The following is a 15,104-nucleotide window of genomic DNA, read 5'->3' as shown; positions in this document are numbered from 1 at the left end:
GCACTATTGCTAACTTATTTATTATTTTCTCCACTGATTAAGATGGTTCTAACAAAAAAAATAAGGGAAGTTCGCGTTCGCTGAGTAAATTGTAAACGGGATGTCTATTGATTTTATTTAAACTGTATGCTCCTGGGATGTTTTTAATTAGCAAGGTAAATTTCGTCTTCTGCTCCCTGATCTTCATAAAATATTTTTTATTGCGTTGAGACAGGTGAATTAAACTTCTTACAGAAAATATTAAAATTTAATTTTTACCCAATATATGGATATGGATCCATTAAAATTGTTTATTTCAGGACAATTTATAACTTATTCAGAGAACACAGAGGTTTTTATGAGAGTCAGTCGACTTTCATCTTCTTTAACAGAAGGCCTGTATTTGTCAGCATTGTTATAAGAGATTTGATGTTCTAAGATATTTCGCCATTTTCAAAATTATAAATATTTAACTGAGTAACTCAACAGCAAATACTTAAGAAATTTGATTTAGGCAGTAAAATTCATAAGCTGTGCTATAATTGCTGTCACAACAAAAAATCAAGTAATATCGTATTAATTGTTATGTAGCCTCTATAAGAATTACAAATATGAATATTGGGGAGTATTGAAAGTCAAAATGAGAATCTTTATCTTGAACAATGCACAAAATAAAATCTAAAACCGAAAATGTTTGTCATATTCTTGGTACCAAAGTAACAAAATCAACTTTAATTTGCAAACGAAATGTTACGCAACTTTGCCTAAAACTTAAACTACCTCGTAGGCAACTTTTAACAAGATGTCGAAATAATTATTGCAGGCCATTATTATGGGCGTTCGAAAATGTGGCACTAGGGCATTGTTGGAAATGTTGTACCTTCATCCTTTGATTCAGAAAGCTGCAGGAGAGGTTCATTTCTTCGACAGAGATGAGAATTATAATAAAGGCTTGGAATGGTATAGGATGCAAATGCCACATTCTTACATCGGGCAAATAACTATCGAGAAAAGTCCAAGTTATTTTGTGACGCCGGAGGTATGCATATTTTGTTGTTTTATTATGTTCACTATATACTTGGAAAATGCATTACAATTTCACATACTAAAACGCTAAGATTTCTAATGGAAAAAAGTGTATTTCATCAAACTTACAATCATAACACAACGCATGCTGAAACTAAACTATTTTTTCTGTAGTGTTGTGCCACGGTCTGGCGATGTAAGCTGGCAAAACAGCATAATAGGATGAGTTTAAGCTAGCATCTTTCGAATCTTCTTTTTCCAGTTTTGTTTTTTTATTCATCCGTTTTACTACCTCTTCATTTGTGATTGTGCCAACGCCGCTTGTCGCAGGTAGCATTTTTAAAGTCACTTCTCACAAATTCGCAAGATTATAATTGCATTTTAAGCATTGCATAATTTTAAAACGTACGTTCCATACGACCATTCGCATTTGTGAGGCCAATTTTATGTTGTTGCTTCATGATTATACATGTGACCCTTGTTTTTATTACAACCGCGGTAGTTAGTCAATTGCTCTTTTCCAACTGTGTTCCATTGTCTCAAATAAATATAATAATAATAAATAAATATAATTAAATATCTACTTTTTACAAGGCGATTAGTATGAAAAATATAAAAGTAATAGAAATAAAAATTTAGTTTCAGCATTTACAAGTAACTGGTGCTGTAATGTAAGTGCTTAAATATTTTATTATTTTTTAGTTGACTGATACTGGGAGAAAAGTCGATGTTGTAAAAATTGCTGACGAAATTCTTACCGCAACTTTTTACATCTGAATTTCATTAGCCAATCTTAGATTTTGCCTCATGTTTTGTAGGTACCCGAACGAATACGTGCAATGAATTCCAGCGCAAAACTGTTACTCATCGTGCGTGAACCTGTAACCAGAGCTATTTCTGACTACACTCAGTTGCGTGCCAACGCGGCAACAGCGTCACCGACTAATATTCCGATATCAAACCCCAAATCATTTGAACAACTGGTTCTTCATGCCAACGGAACCGTGAATGAAGGATACCGACCGTTAGCTATATCGGTGTATCATAATTATCTTCACAGATGGTTGGAGGTATGCGAACTTATTGTATATGAGCTATGTTACAAAATACATAAACTGTTACGAACATTATTTTTTCCGATGTTTTCTATTTCAATTTTGAAAATTACTTGACCTAAAGAGGTGATTGCTAGCAAAATGCAATTTTACCATTAAATTCATTGTGATTAATTTCGAAACGAGGTGTGCCTAAGCCGCAACATCACACCAGCACGTAAAAAAGATTTCGGATAAAACATTAATTTAAATGGTTTTAAATTGATATTAATTGAAACGAGTTATAAAAATATGTAACTATCCTAATACAATTTTTTTTAAATCAATAAAAAATCAGCATTGAAATGTATAGTGAGTATTTTTGTATGTAAATGTCAAATTCAATTTTCTACTATAAATTAATTTTCACTTTGTGCCCCAAATAGAGGTTAAATTTTTAATTTTATTTTTTAGATTTAATTAATTTATAGAGTATTTTATAATATCATTGTAGATGATTGAGTTTTTCAAAATTTAAAGTGTGTCAATGGTACTAACTTGTCTTAACACGGCCTTGTGCACTGGCAATAAAAGGAATGGACCTGAAAAGGGTTTTTGTTAATATTCCCGAAACAGATTGAGGGAAGGTATTTCAAAAATAATCAAAATAAACTGTTTAGCATACCCGTGTCATTCATAAATAAAAATAACAATCAATTGATTGTTTGTTTGACATTTACAGTCGTTGTTTTTTCATATTTCTCTGAAGTTTTTTGTAATTTGTAATAAATATGAAATTCGTTTATTCAATATTCCTTACATAATTGTATGAAATTATTACTAGGAAACGAAACAGTTTTGCTGTTATTTTCTAGTTGTGCGACAGGGGTAAATGAACTTTTAGCTTGGTAGAATGACCGAAATGCAAATGCCACTATTTTTAAGTGTGAAGTACCCTGTATTCTGCATTAAATGCTCCATAAATAATTTCCATTCCAAAGATACCGTTGTAAAAACATTTCCGATATTGCGTTATATTCACAATTACAATAGCATCAATTTCCGTTTAAATTTTCATTTTATCGAACTTCGGGACACCTTTAGAAAGGGTGACACAATTAACAAACCAAAAAGACTTACCTACTCAGCTTTTTTTATTTAGGTATTGGTTCTGCTTCTTTAACGCGAAACAGGCAAATACGAAACAAAACTGTTTGGGGCTGGGCTTTGATGATTCATATCCAGTTATGCCATAGTAAAAACTAATTTCTGTTCTCTTAATTAAAAACTTCGAATCCGTTAGTTACCTGAGACATTTTGGTTTATGCCTTAAGACAATGATTTCTTTGCAACTGAAATCGTGAAATTTACCATTTTGGGGTTCAATTATTAGTTTTTGATAACCGTAATTTTAGAAATTTTACCAAATGACAATACAGACCCAGAAAGACTTTTTATTTAATAGACATATTTTATTTTCGTAGAAAACATCGTGCAGTGCCGTTACAAAGTAATAATTATTTCTATAAATAAATAAGCATATTTTTTGAGTTTTGTTGATTGTTATTTCCAACTTTATGTAGTACAGTTAATTCTGCCACAAAATTCAGAAAAATATAGCATTTTTCGCCGTCTGCATTCATTATGTGTTTGATAAATGGAGTAAATTTAAGTGAACAATATAGCGTGAGGCTCGTTATTCCATACACAATTTCTTATTTTAGGTTTTCCCTCGGGAGCAGCTGTTGATAGTAAACGGAGATCTACTAATCGACGACCCAGTACCACAGCTTCAGAAGATTGAACGATTTCTTGGACTCGAACCGAAAATTGGAAGTCACAATTTTTATTTCAATGAAACGAAAGGTTTCTATTGTTTGCGAAATGAAACATCTGATAGATGTTTAAGGGAAACGAAGGGAAGAAAACACCCCAGGGTAGACCCGGATGTAGTATCTAAATTAAGGGAGTATTTTGGGGAACACAATCAAAAGTTTTATGAGTTGATTGGTGAGGATCTAGGCTGGCCGGAGGATTAATAGCCTTAGTGTTTTTTTAATCAATGATTTAGCGCAAATTGAACAAGAAACACCAAGAGCACAAAAAATTGTTGAATTAAATTAGGCCTATTATAACTAAATGCGAAAAAAATATCCTAAATTTAGATGATTGCTCAAATTAATTTACCTATAAAAGGTAATCTTGTGAATTTGTTGGCTTCGTTTTATTTACAACACATGTTAAAAGGGGGCACAATAGCAACTAATGTGTAAGCGGCAATTTATTTGTATGGTATGAGTTTTCGATAAAACATATCGTATATATATAGAGTAAAACTATTTTTAAAAAAATACATATCAAGTAAAACATATCATGAACCTCAAAATCTGTTTTACCGCTTAAGTAAATTAGTTAATTATAATGAAAAATTGTATATTAATTGTTGTGAGAATATGTGGACCTGGTTTTCGGTTTGATCATATTGATCAGTGCCTTAATTATTGTATGAAGTGAAATCCACATTGGAACTTTGTAGGTATTGTCGTATTTCTTAATTCATTTTGACATTCTAATGAAAATAGTAATTGCAGTAACTTGGCTGATGATACAAACAAAATATTGATGTGATAAAAATAACGAATTTAAATGACATTTATTTTGTTATTCCGTCATTCAGTCACAAAAGAGTACGAGTACAGAGGCAAACATTATTATCTTGCCCGACAATATTTTCTGAATTCTCAACTTGATTTCCAAGAAACGAGTTGGTTGAATTTATTACGAATATGTTGATGATTGATTTTTTAAAATGTGTTTGATTTGTCTTTTAATTATAGAAGAGCTCCAATCTCAAAATGGGAAAAAACAATATGTAAATAAAGGAGAGGTTTAAGTACATGTATGTACAATGGATAAGAAGATCGCCTCAGTAGGGTTGTGTAAGAGAGCAAATGGGTCTTACGGTACTGCTAATCAAATTTGATTCTGAACCTGAAATTTTGTTCATATTTGAATTGCGTAAGCGAAAGTTTTTTATTAAAATTTAAGAAATAAAAATAAAGAGGAAGCATTAGGCAAACGCTTATTACACAATAAAAAAGAAAAAAGTTGACTTTTTACTAGAATGTTTTTTAAGTTTATGTTAAAATCCCTATTCTATTAGAGTTTTGTTAATTTCCAAAATAAATATACATGTTAAGTTGATATTGACAATATGGTGGTGACCGAAATACGTTTTAACTATGTCATAGTTTTAGCTCATACTGTGCAGTGCACGAAATACCTCTACCGCTTTTCTACTAAATTCTAAAACCACATTAAATAGCTTCAAGTTCTTAATAATCTAAAAGCCAAAGTAGTCACCTTTTTTTTTTAAATAAAACTATATTTTAAAAATTTATTCTCAGCATCTAGTTCTATATATAGTAACCTTTTGTTTTTCCCGTTGTGATAGATATTTCTTACAACTTTCGAAATCTGGAATGGTAACGGTGCGAAACAATTGAAGAAAGTTTCCCAATTGAAAAGTGCTACTGACAATGATCAAACAATATTTCCCTTAAATGTTAATTACACGACTGCTTTTAATTATTAACTTGTAAAGAAAACATTACTACTTTTAAATAGTTTTAAATAATATTTGCAATACAAAATCAATATGCATTTTCAATCCGTTAGACAGAACTCAAGCGAATGATGGGAGTTTTTGGTTTTTGCTGATTTTGGTCATTTTGATGTTAACGTCATTGGACGTTACAGTTGAATGCGGTATTTATGCTTCTTCCTATTAGCTGTCAAGTGTAAATATGACTGAAAATAACCGAGGACCTATATATATTTATCAAAATCTCGTCTTCTATAGAACATCCTCGCGTTTGAATTTCACATTTATTCAGGAAAACGAAAATTAATTCAAGAAAATCGGGTACTGCTGTAGCATATGAAAAAAAAATTCTTGCCTCTCAGGCGTTAATCTACTTGAAACCAGTTAATGTGATTTCAGAATTTTTGATGGATTGCAATTTATATATACTATAGCAATGCTTTTCACGTATATGCTTTATTTTTTTTATTCTTAGTTTTGATTGCCTTCAATCAAAGCACTATTAGGATGACAAAAATTTGAATTTTTTAAATATAATGTTTAAAAATTTTGAATTACGGGGCGTAAAACAAGTACGTTTCCTATGTAAAGTGCCTATAAGACCATGTCAAGTAAAATAATAAAAATTTGCACTATCTTTGCTGGCGACAGCATATAAAATGTTCTATGTTAAAAAAAATCTCAATTTTTCTAATAAAATTGGTTCCTGGTACCTCGGTACCAATAACAAATTTCAATATTACTTCTGTTTCTGATCATAAAGCGGACGAATTAAAATTTACAAGCATAATGAATTAAGAAATACTTAACAGTACGAACCAATAATATTTGTTTACAACTGTTTTGTTTTAGCCGATTTACGAATTATAGTTACAAAGCAATAGAAAGTATACTTACACCATAATAGCTTACACATATATCCACATATTAATGAAGTGACGTAATATGGGACTCCATTCCAAATTAGGCGATGGTTATCTCAATTTCGTTGGAATAACTTTTAGTGAAATATTTGTTATAGTCAAGTTGTTGCTGATTCAGTTTTGATGGATAATATTGATAGATGATTATAATGTGTGGTTTCGGTAATGAAATTCTACTCTAGAAAAAATGTTAAGTTTATCGGTTGACTGGGATGTTTTGGTATGATTTCAGAGTCATTTGTCATATTGGTGGAAATATAGGTTGCCTATTTGATAATATAGAATTATCAAGAGATGGAAGTAGATTTTTTAATGAGATTATCTATGTTATCATGGGTTGCCCGCCGGTAAAACTATGTGAATATCTTCAATAACTCCAGCTCGAAATAACAGCATTCGAAACTAAACATATCAAATACAAATTAAGCACATATCAAAAATGTGATTGAATTAGCTGTATGACTTTTTATAAATGATGATTTTTCTAGGATTAAGTTTATTAATTAAGGCAAAATTATATTTAATGCAATAGGTTGATATCTTGTCTGACTGTGTTTAAACGTAATATTTTGAATTGTAAATTATAAATATACCTAAGCATAAACCAAAGTTAACAAATACTATAAATTTTATTAAATCGTATGTGTGTTGGAAGAATATGCATGTTTGTTAATTTTTAAAAGTAATTAAGCAATGTAACTTCTAAGAATTTTTAATGGAATATACTGTTTTCCTCAAAATTATCTACATATTATGGTGAGTGGCGCAATATTTTGGTAAGGTACCATATCTTCCATTATCTATTTTGAAAAATTGCTTTAATAAAATAAAACATATGCCATTTAAATTATACGGGATGTTTCATGATCACACTACTAATAAAAAACAAATAATTTTAATGGAACAGACCATATTATGATTCCTACAACAAATGCTTATTTTACACCTTACATATTTTCCAAATATACTGCCTTTTAAATGTGAGAAAACGAAAAGTATTATACAGAAGCTTTAGTAGAATCTTATCCAGTGCTCAAATTTCTCACTTGCATTAAGGTCTGCTCTATTGGTTTAATTTTTTTTGTTATATTTGTTTTTAAGAGTTATATTCATTACCGACAGTGCCAGTATATGTGTGACCAGAGTACCTACTGGCCGAAATTGGTGTTGTTGTAAGTCATACGAAAATACGTAATATAAATTCGTTTTTTAAACGATTTGTGCGTTTAACAAATAAAGTTTCGCTTTAAGGAACAACATTTTGTAAAAATCGAAATAAATCGATTATTTAAGTTAAAATTGCTAAGGAATCTTACCAAAATTTATATAATTAATTACAAAATGACAAAAACATTAGTTCAACTTTATTGGCAAGACTTTTAAGAAACACATGCCTAAGAATTTAATTACCTCTTAATACCTAATACATCTTTCTTAAGGTCTATTTTTAAATTATAAAGGCTGAAAATTGTAAGATATGGATCATAATATAAAAAAATATAGCTACGGTTGTATGAAGTCCTGTAGAAATTGAAATATTTGTTTGTGTGAAGCAATTTTTAAAGAGGAGAGATATAGTACTTTGTCAGAATATTGATTCGCACTGTACAAATATGATAGGCAGCAACAACCTAATATACCGAGTGACACAAGAAAGTAGGACACTTTATTATAACTATTAAAAAGTTCATGATAACGATTTGAATATTTTCGTCTTTAATATAGTTAAAAGTTTAAAATTTTCAACCCTTTTCCGATATCAGAGGAAAGGACTGTAACTCTTGGATTGCACTCAATTTCTATATTGCTGTTTTGAGGGGAAACGGCGACTATGCGGCTCGCCTGAATGATTATGATTCAAAATAATTCAGTCATTTACACCCAAACTAAGAATCCATCGACTAATAATATGAAATCGCTACACGAAACCGTTCTACAACTATCGAACATTCTTGTGTCACCGATAATACCAACGACAAAGTATGTGTGAATGTCTATTTTAAACGAAATTTGAAGATTACATGATGAGAAAAAAAAAAGATTTCTTGTAATTCCCTTCTCTAGACTCTTTCTCTATCGTTCTATTATCGTGCTAATGTGTGTTGTAGCAAGTAAATTATTTATATATTGATTCTATTTTTCGTGATCATTGTCATTTTACAATTGAAAAGTTGATGTATTATCTAAAAATGTGCCATTTCATTTTCGTTATAACTGAAAAATATCTGTACTAATCAACAGAAAACAGGCTAAGTAAAAGCTCGAGCACTAACTAAAATCTAATTATAATTTTTAATGTAGCATTTTACGATGACTTCGGCAGCATTACCTATGCAATTCTCTTCATGCACCGCAAAATAGACATTATTTCTAGTTCTTTACCTCCTTTACTAAGGTTTTTTATTCAGCAACTCTGGTTAAAAATCGGTAGTCTATATTTTAGTTGGTGCTCTAAAATTTTATGCAAACAACGGTTTAGATGACAAAATTACCTTCATTTGTTAATTTAACCTAGTATAAATTTTAGATACCCTATTGGAATAATCAAAATATCTGTCTGTCAGTGATTCCTTGTATATCTTCTACTCACTTAGATGCAATTGTAAAAATTCTAAGCATTAGTACAACATGAATGCTTAATAGGAATTAGGACTGAGATACATATAGATCGAGATACATCAATGTGTACAAAAGAAAAATGAAGACTGTTAATGTAAAAAAATATTTACTTGATATTATTAACAAGAACACATTTTTCTTCGACTATTGGGTAATAACTTAAAAAATGCTTTATTCATTATTCGTTTCTTGTGTTCTTTTTTAAATGTTTCATAATACATATACTGACACTGTTAAATTGTGTGCACTTTAAGTGGGCAATTTTAAGTTTTTTTTTTTAATTTATAAAGCTAGCGAAGAGAAATTTTTATACGAGTTCCCCCACAATTGATTATATTATAGTAAAAAGATTGAAACAAAGAAACGCAATAATTTTTTAACTTTAAAATTATATGTGTAAGATAGACTTTAAATTATTTTTACCCTAAATCCATGTATTTGTGGTAAATAAATGTGATCATACGAACATATTTTTTTTAAATACCATTTATGTTGTTTACTTTTTATACAAATAGTGTAAAATAACCAGTCATTGGTTGGTTAAACGGCTGTACAATCTCAATTAAAATAGTATATAACATAGACGAGTTCCAATATCTGCAAATCTGTATCTGCAGATATGCGAGTAAAATGCAAGTTCACAAAATGTTGTATAATTTAAAATTTATAGTTACTTTTAACAATAATAAGGACTCTGTAATTTAAGCATTATTGTTTAAAATTTTCACAAGACAAATGTTTAGCAGTTCCACCAGAGCACAGGACAATGCTTATACTTCGAAAATATACCTAAGCAAACTAACTAAAATTCATCATTTACAAGTAGATAAGAATGAGTCTTTGATTTGTATACTTGCTTGACAAATTTATACCAAATTACTTATATAAGATGTGAACATTTAATTAGCAAAAATGTATTTTGTGTGTTTTTTCTTTGTTTATTTTACAATTTTTTTAAAATTTTCTGAAGATTTTTTGCTTCTTATATCAATTGGTAACATATATTTTATAAACCGACTAAGAAATACATTTATTTACTCTTTGTTAAATGTGACGGAACCTTCCAGCGGTATTTCAGCATTGCGCAGTCCAGTCTTGTATATTTAGCTACGGGTTTCTTTTAATTTATACATTTTCTTCTAATTCTTTTTTGGTGATGATTCTATTTGCCATACCGCTTATTCGGTTCAACAGCACTCACATTATGACATGGGGCTTAGTTTGAATCTGAAGAAGTAGGCCCAGAAGCATCAATGCCCAGTAAAGAACTGCGTAAGATGGTACAAGCGTACTTAATCGTACTTCTTTCCTGGTATCGGCGTTTCATATTATTGTAAATGTTAGTTCTTTCCTGGCCCCACAGGTCTGCAGATACCAGACTGGCAAGGACTAGAGCTTCCTTAGTTGACACGGTTTGAAAAACATAGCTTTCATTGGATCGGTACCAGCAAGTATCTATATTTGCGGTCCTTTTTTTTTGACTCCCAAACTGGTGCTCCATTAAGCATTATGGAGTAGGTCCGTTCTTATTGGGCATCAGTCGGACTAGTGCCATAGCAGACGCCTTCGCCTTTCTTTCTTTCTACTGGTCTTGGTAGACTTTTCAAACTTCATCTAAATTCACTGTATCAATTTTAATTTGGTTTAGGTCGCCTTTTATGGCGCCTAAGTAACAATAAAAACGATGTCAACGACAATAAGAGTTTCCTGATATAATTTCGATCTTAGGGCGATATTAAAATCATATTTTGGACTTAAATTTAGCAGTGTTTATTCATTTCCGCTACATTGTCACATTTCTACAGATTGCTAAGAGTTTCTTTGGCTCAATTAGGATCTACTGGTTCTTTTCTTATTTTCGCAATTTAATAATATTTATAAGCACATTTTTTCGTAAGGTTAGTGAAATTCTCTAATAGAGTTTGTTGTAAATTGTTATCTGGTTGCTCATTGTTAATTTTATTTTGATTAATATCAATAATCACAATCAAGGATGCCTGTTATTCTTTTATAAATGACATTGATCTGTTAATAATGCCCCGTATTCCCGAATGGGACAGTTGGCTCGTTAATTTACTTATCAGAACATCACCCCATTGATTGTTTGTATTTGATTCTTCAGATTTAGGTTGGTAATACTGCCAAATGTTTTTTTAGTTAGCCAATAATCCCGTTTTAAGAAAAATCTATATAAAATTCGAATAGTCGATTTTATTTTGTTAGTTTTGGTTCGTTTTTTTTGTTATTGTGTGCTCTTCTCATCTTATTTCGGTAATATGGAACCTAGTTCTTAAACAACATATCTGTTTTTAGATAGTTTCTTTAATAGTTTAATATGCATATCTTTTTTATTTTTATTTGGTTTATTAGAGTTTTCTTCTCCAATATCAATTTATGCAGTTTTCTTTTTTTTTTTTAATTATGGTTGTTTTAATAGTTTTTTGCTCCTAAGACTTAATTTTGTGCGACCAAAAGACGCAGTTTGACAAAACTGGCTATTGCACGACTTAAAATTTATAAAAACACAGCCCCAATATTATCACTTGGAATATATAGAAAATTGAACGTTAGTTATTATTCTACAGATGTTTTTATATATTATTAAAAAAGTCTAAAGGACAGAAATTATCCATTATAGAGCAAAAGATTTACTTATTGTAATAAATTATTGAATATTTTTCCGGTCATAATAAATTCTGCAATCACTCTGCAAACTTATAAAATAAAGCCTGAAATCGTTAATATATTTATTAGGCACAAAGTTCTACGGAATTTATAAAAAAATGCAAAAAGTATTTTTCTAATTAATGTGCTTTTCAATAAGATGTGAAAATACTAACATCAAGTAGTTATTTAAAAAATGTTAATCCTACACATAACCTTTAATAATTTAGGAATTGTACATATATAAATACAAAATTTTACAAATAAAACTAAGCTATGGACGTAAACTGATTATTTGATAAGTTACCTAGATAACGTATTAGATAGAAAATTCACAAAATTCGAGGCTAACCAATTTAAATCTTAATAGCTACGCGAATAAACAACAAAATAGAAACATGGAACTGTTCTCAATTTTGTGGTGAAATTCTATAAATATTTCCTAGAATATCACGATATCAAATTTATTTCTCTTAAATTTTTACATTCATTTTTCACAGAAACGCAGTCAAAATAAGTTATTCTTCAATAAAAATTAATTTCAATTTATCACGATTTGTAGTAAAAAATATATACACCTAGCATTATTAGGAAAAATAAGTAAAAAACATTTGCAATAGTAACAAAAATAGAATTGAACTGAGGAGGCTTTTACTTGATGAAAATCCATTTATCAAAATAAATAGGATCTAAAAGTTCAGATTTTCACGAAATTATATATTTTGACATGACAATTGTTTCGACAACACCGTGTCTTTATCAAAAGTGATGATTTGATAAAGACACGGTGTTGTCGAAACAATTGTCATGTCAAAATATATAATTTCGTGAAAATCTGAACTTTTAGTTCTTATTTATTGTGAAAAAAACATACATGAGCAAATGACTTGACTGAGTTTTGACAACGTTTCTGAGATACAACTCCCTACAAGCTTGTACGGATATTTAGGAACAACTACGTGTGTTTTATAAATTTAAATAGGTTAATTAATAAACTATTACAGAGATCGTCTTAACCAATAAATCTAACATGGACATACTAAAACGTATATACAAAACAATTGTTTAAAAGTTAAACAATTTGGAAATTAGAAAACATTAAGTGCAAGTGACATGTCTTTGGTAAAAAAAAAACGCTATGGAAAAGTTTTGTCTTCAAACAATACTTAATTCAAGAGTGTCATTCACTTTGGATTCAATTAACAATATAGATAAATTACAACTTAATTAAATATACAAAGGGTTATTTATTTACAGCACGATTCTATAAAGACATCTAATTTGTCTTTGTAATTTATTTATGCAATTTAATTTGTACGTCAAAAGAAGGGGAAATTTTCTCAGAAGATAAATTTAAATTTAATGTTTTTTATTAAATTTCATCTGGCGTGCCATAAACCTAAACACACACATACAGGGTAGCACAATAGTGTGGCAAATTATTTAGAAAAAATGTTTCAATATATGAATAACTTCAAGTACTTTCAATATTTTAAGGTGGTCCAACAAAAGTGGTGATCAAAAATAATAATAAATATATTTTGTGAAATGAACGCAGTATATATTTTTGATTATTATGATCTATAACTTTCGATTTGTAGGATAGCATCAAATGATATGAAAATTAACTTTAGGATAACCAAATTTTTTACCCAGAGTTAAATGATACTCCTGATTAATTATCTCAGACAACAGATTTCTCAATGATCTCGAAAACTCTAAACTTATTGACTGTGGTTAACTAGTGTATCGTGTTTATTTACTGCACCTCTATCATTTTAGTGGTATTTCTCTACCATATCATAGTAGGTTTGACGTTTGCAGAACTGAAATATTTTGAATACTGCCGCTTCCAACAAGTATATATACATTAAGAAAAATAAATACATAAATAAAAATAGTGTACCATGTACTTTATTACATTTTTAGATTCACTGCCTCCAATAACATAAAAAGTAGTTGTAAGTTAGCAAATTGGCAAAAACTTTTGGATCCTCATACGTGAGAAAACATAAAATAATATTTGACTATGTTGAAGTCTATTTTTTATATTATAAAGGTTGCACGTTGGACAATATGGGAGGTTGCGGAAGATAGGTATTATTAGTATAGTATCAACCGGAGGAGTAAGAAAAGGCAAACAATATGATTTTATGACTTTTCTGCATTTGTCCGAAAAAGCGTCATTTTGTTCAATTTTTTGTCTGAATTTTAATGAATGTCGCTAGTGAACAAAAAATTTTCCATTAAGTAAGCTCCTTTGCATGAAAATACAAAAACAATTACAGAGTCACATAAACATTTTAGGGAAAAATCATAAATATTGTACTCTATTAACAACGTCATGATTATGTGAAATTATACAGCACTTTGAACCATTTTTTCAATTGTGAGAAAGAAGGGAGACTTCGCCACAGTATTGCGCTACCTTATAATTTAATTGATATATGGATACCAGGGTCAAGCTATACATTGTTTTTTGCAAGTAGTAATTATTACTTCTTCGAGTAAGGGCATATACCTATTATGAAAGTTTTTAATTATAGACAACTTCTTATTTGATTGTTTCATTATTTCATTTACAACACGAAACTTTCAATTAGCAAAAGTTTCCCAGTCATTTGAAGCGTTCATTTGCTATTAAAATTCGCTTTTTAACTATAATCAATTCAATATAATTATGGACCATTGCAATTTTAGTTAGGTATGCCGTATTTTCAATATTACTACCCTTTCACACAAAACATTTTTACGCAATTTAAAACAATAATAATACTTCCTCCATAAATGACATTATATACATTACGCGCGCTTTAAGTAGGCAGGCGACGTAGAAAAATACTGAAAATGACTAGCCGTCTATAATAATTCTTAGTTTGTTTTGATTTACTGCAAAGGTATCGGACTGCGACTTTTCGCAATTGATTTACTTCGACTGATGTGTTCTGGCTTATATCTTAGAAGATCTGCTGGTAGACGATGATTTTGCACTTTGTGATTGTGCTGTTTTCGAGTATTATTCGTTGGATTATACTCCAAAAGGTTGTCTTCTGGATCTGATTTTTGAAACTTTCGGTGATGTTTGCTTGAACGTCGTAATAGGCCGAAATCGCACCCACTAAATCTGAAAGAAAAAAAAAGTGGGTTAAAATATCAATTTTCAATTAAATAATACACCGTAGCCATGGCAGTTTTATACACAAAAAAGAAACGAAAGGATCGCTAAGAATCTAATAAAATATCAACTATTAACGT

At 29.8% G+C, this 15,104-nt stretch overlaps 2 protein-coding genes across 4 annotated transcripts in view; one reads left to right on the top strand and one right to left on the bottom strand.

The window, feature by feature from the left end:
* LOC132702876 (heparan sulfate glucosamine 3-O-sulfotransferase 1) overlaps positions 1-7,560 on the top strand; it is a 93,742-nt gene extending 86,182 nt beyond the window's left edge. For both annotated transcript variants that reach the window (XM_060671721.1, XM_060671722.1), the window contains exons 4-6: positions 803-1,018; positions 1,824-2,075; positions 3,764-7,560. In XM_060671721.1, coding sequence (XP_060527704.1) covers positions 803-1,018; positions 1,824-2,075; positions 3,764-4,078 — 783 coding nt within the window. In that variant the 3' untranslated portion in view covers positions 4,079-7,560. The remainder of the gene's footprint in view (positions 1-802; positions 1,019-1,823; positions 2,076-3,763) is intronic.
* Positions 7,561-7,563: 3 nt separating this feature from the next.
* Positions 7,564-15,104, bottom strand: part of LOC132702875 (kielin/chordin-like protein) — a 118,071-nt gene continuing 110,530 nt past the window's right edge. For both annotated transcript variants that reach the window (XM_060671719.1, XM_060671720.1), the window contains one exon: positions 7,564-14,973. In XM_060671719.1, the coding sequence (XP_060527702.1) occupies positions 14,736-14,973 (238 nt within the window). In that variant the 3' untranslated portion in view covers positions 7,564-14,735. The remainder of the gene's footprint in view (positions 14,974-15,104) is intronic.

The sequence above is a fragment of the Cylas formicarius genome, unplaced genomic scaffold (genome assembly GCF_029955315.1).
Source record: "Cylas formicarius isolate icCylForm1 unplaced genomic scaffold, icCylForm1.1 PGA_scaffold_6__28_contigs__length_40554024, whole genome shotgun sequence".
NCBI lineage: Eukaryota > Metazoa > Arthropoda > Insecta > Coleoptera > Brentidae > Cylas > Cylas formicarius.
Note: the sequence above shows the minus strand (reverse complement) of the source record. Positions and strands in the feature narration are given on the sequence as shown.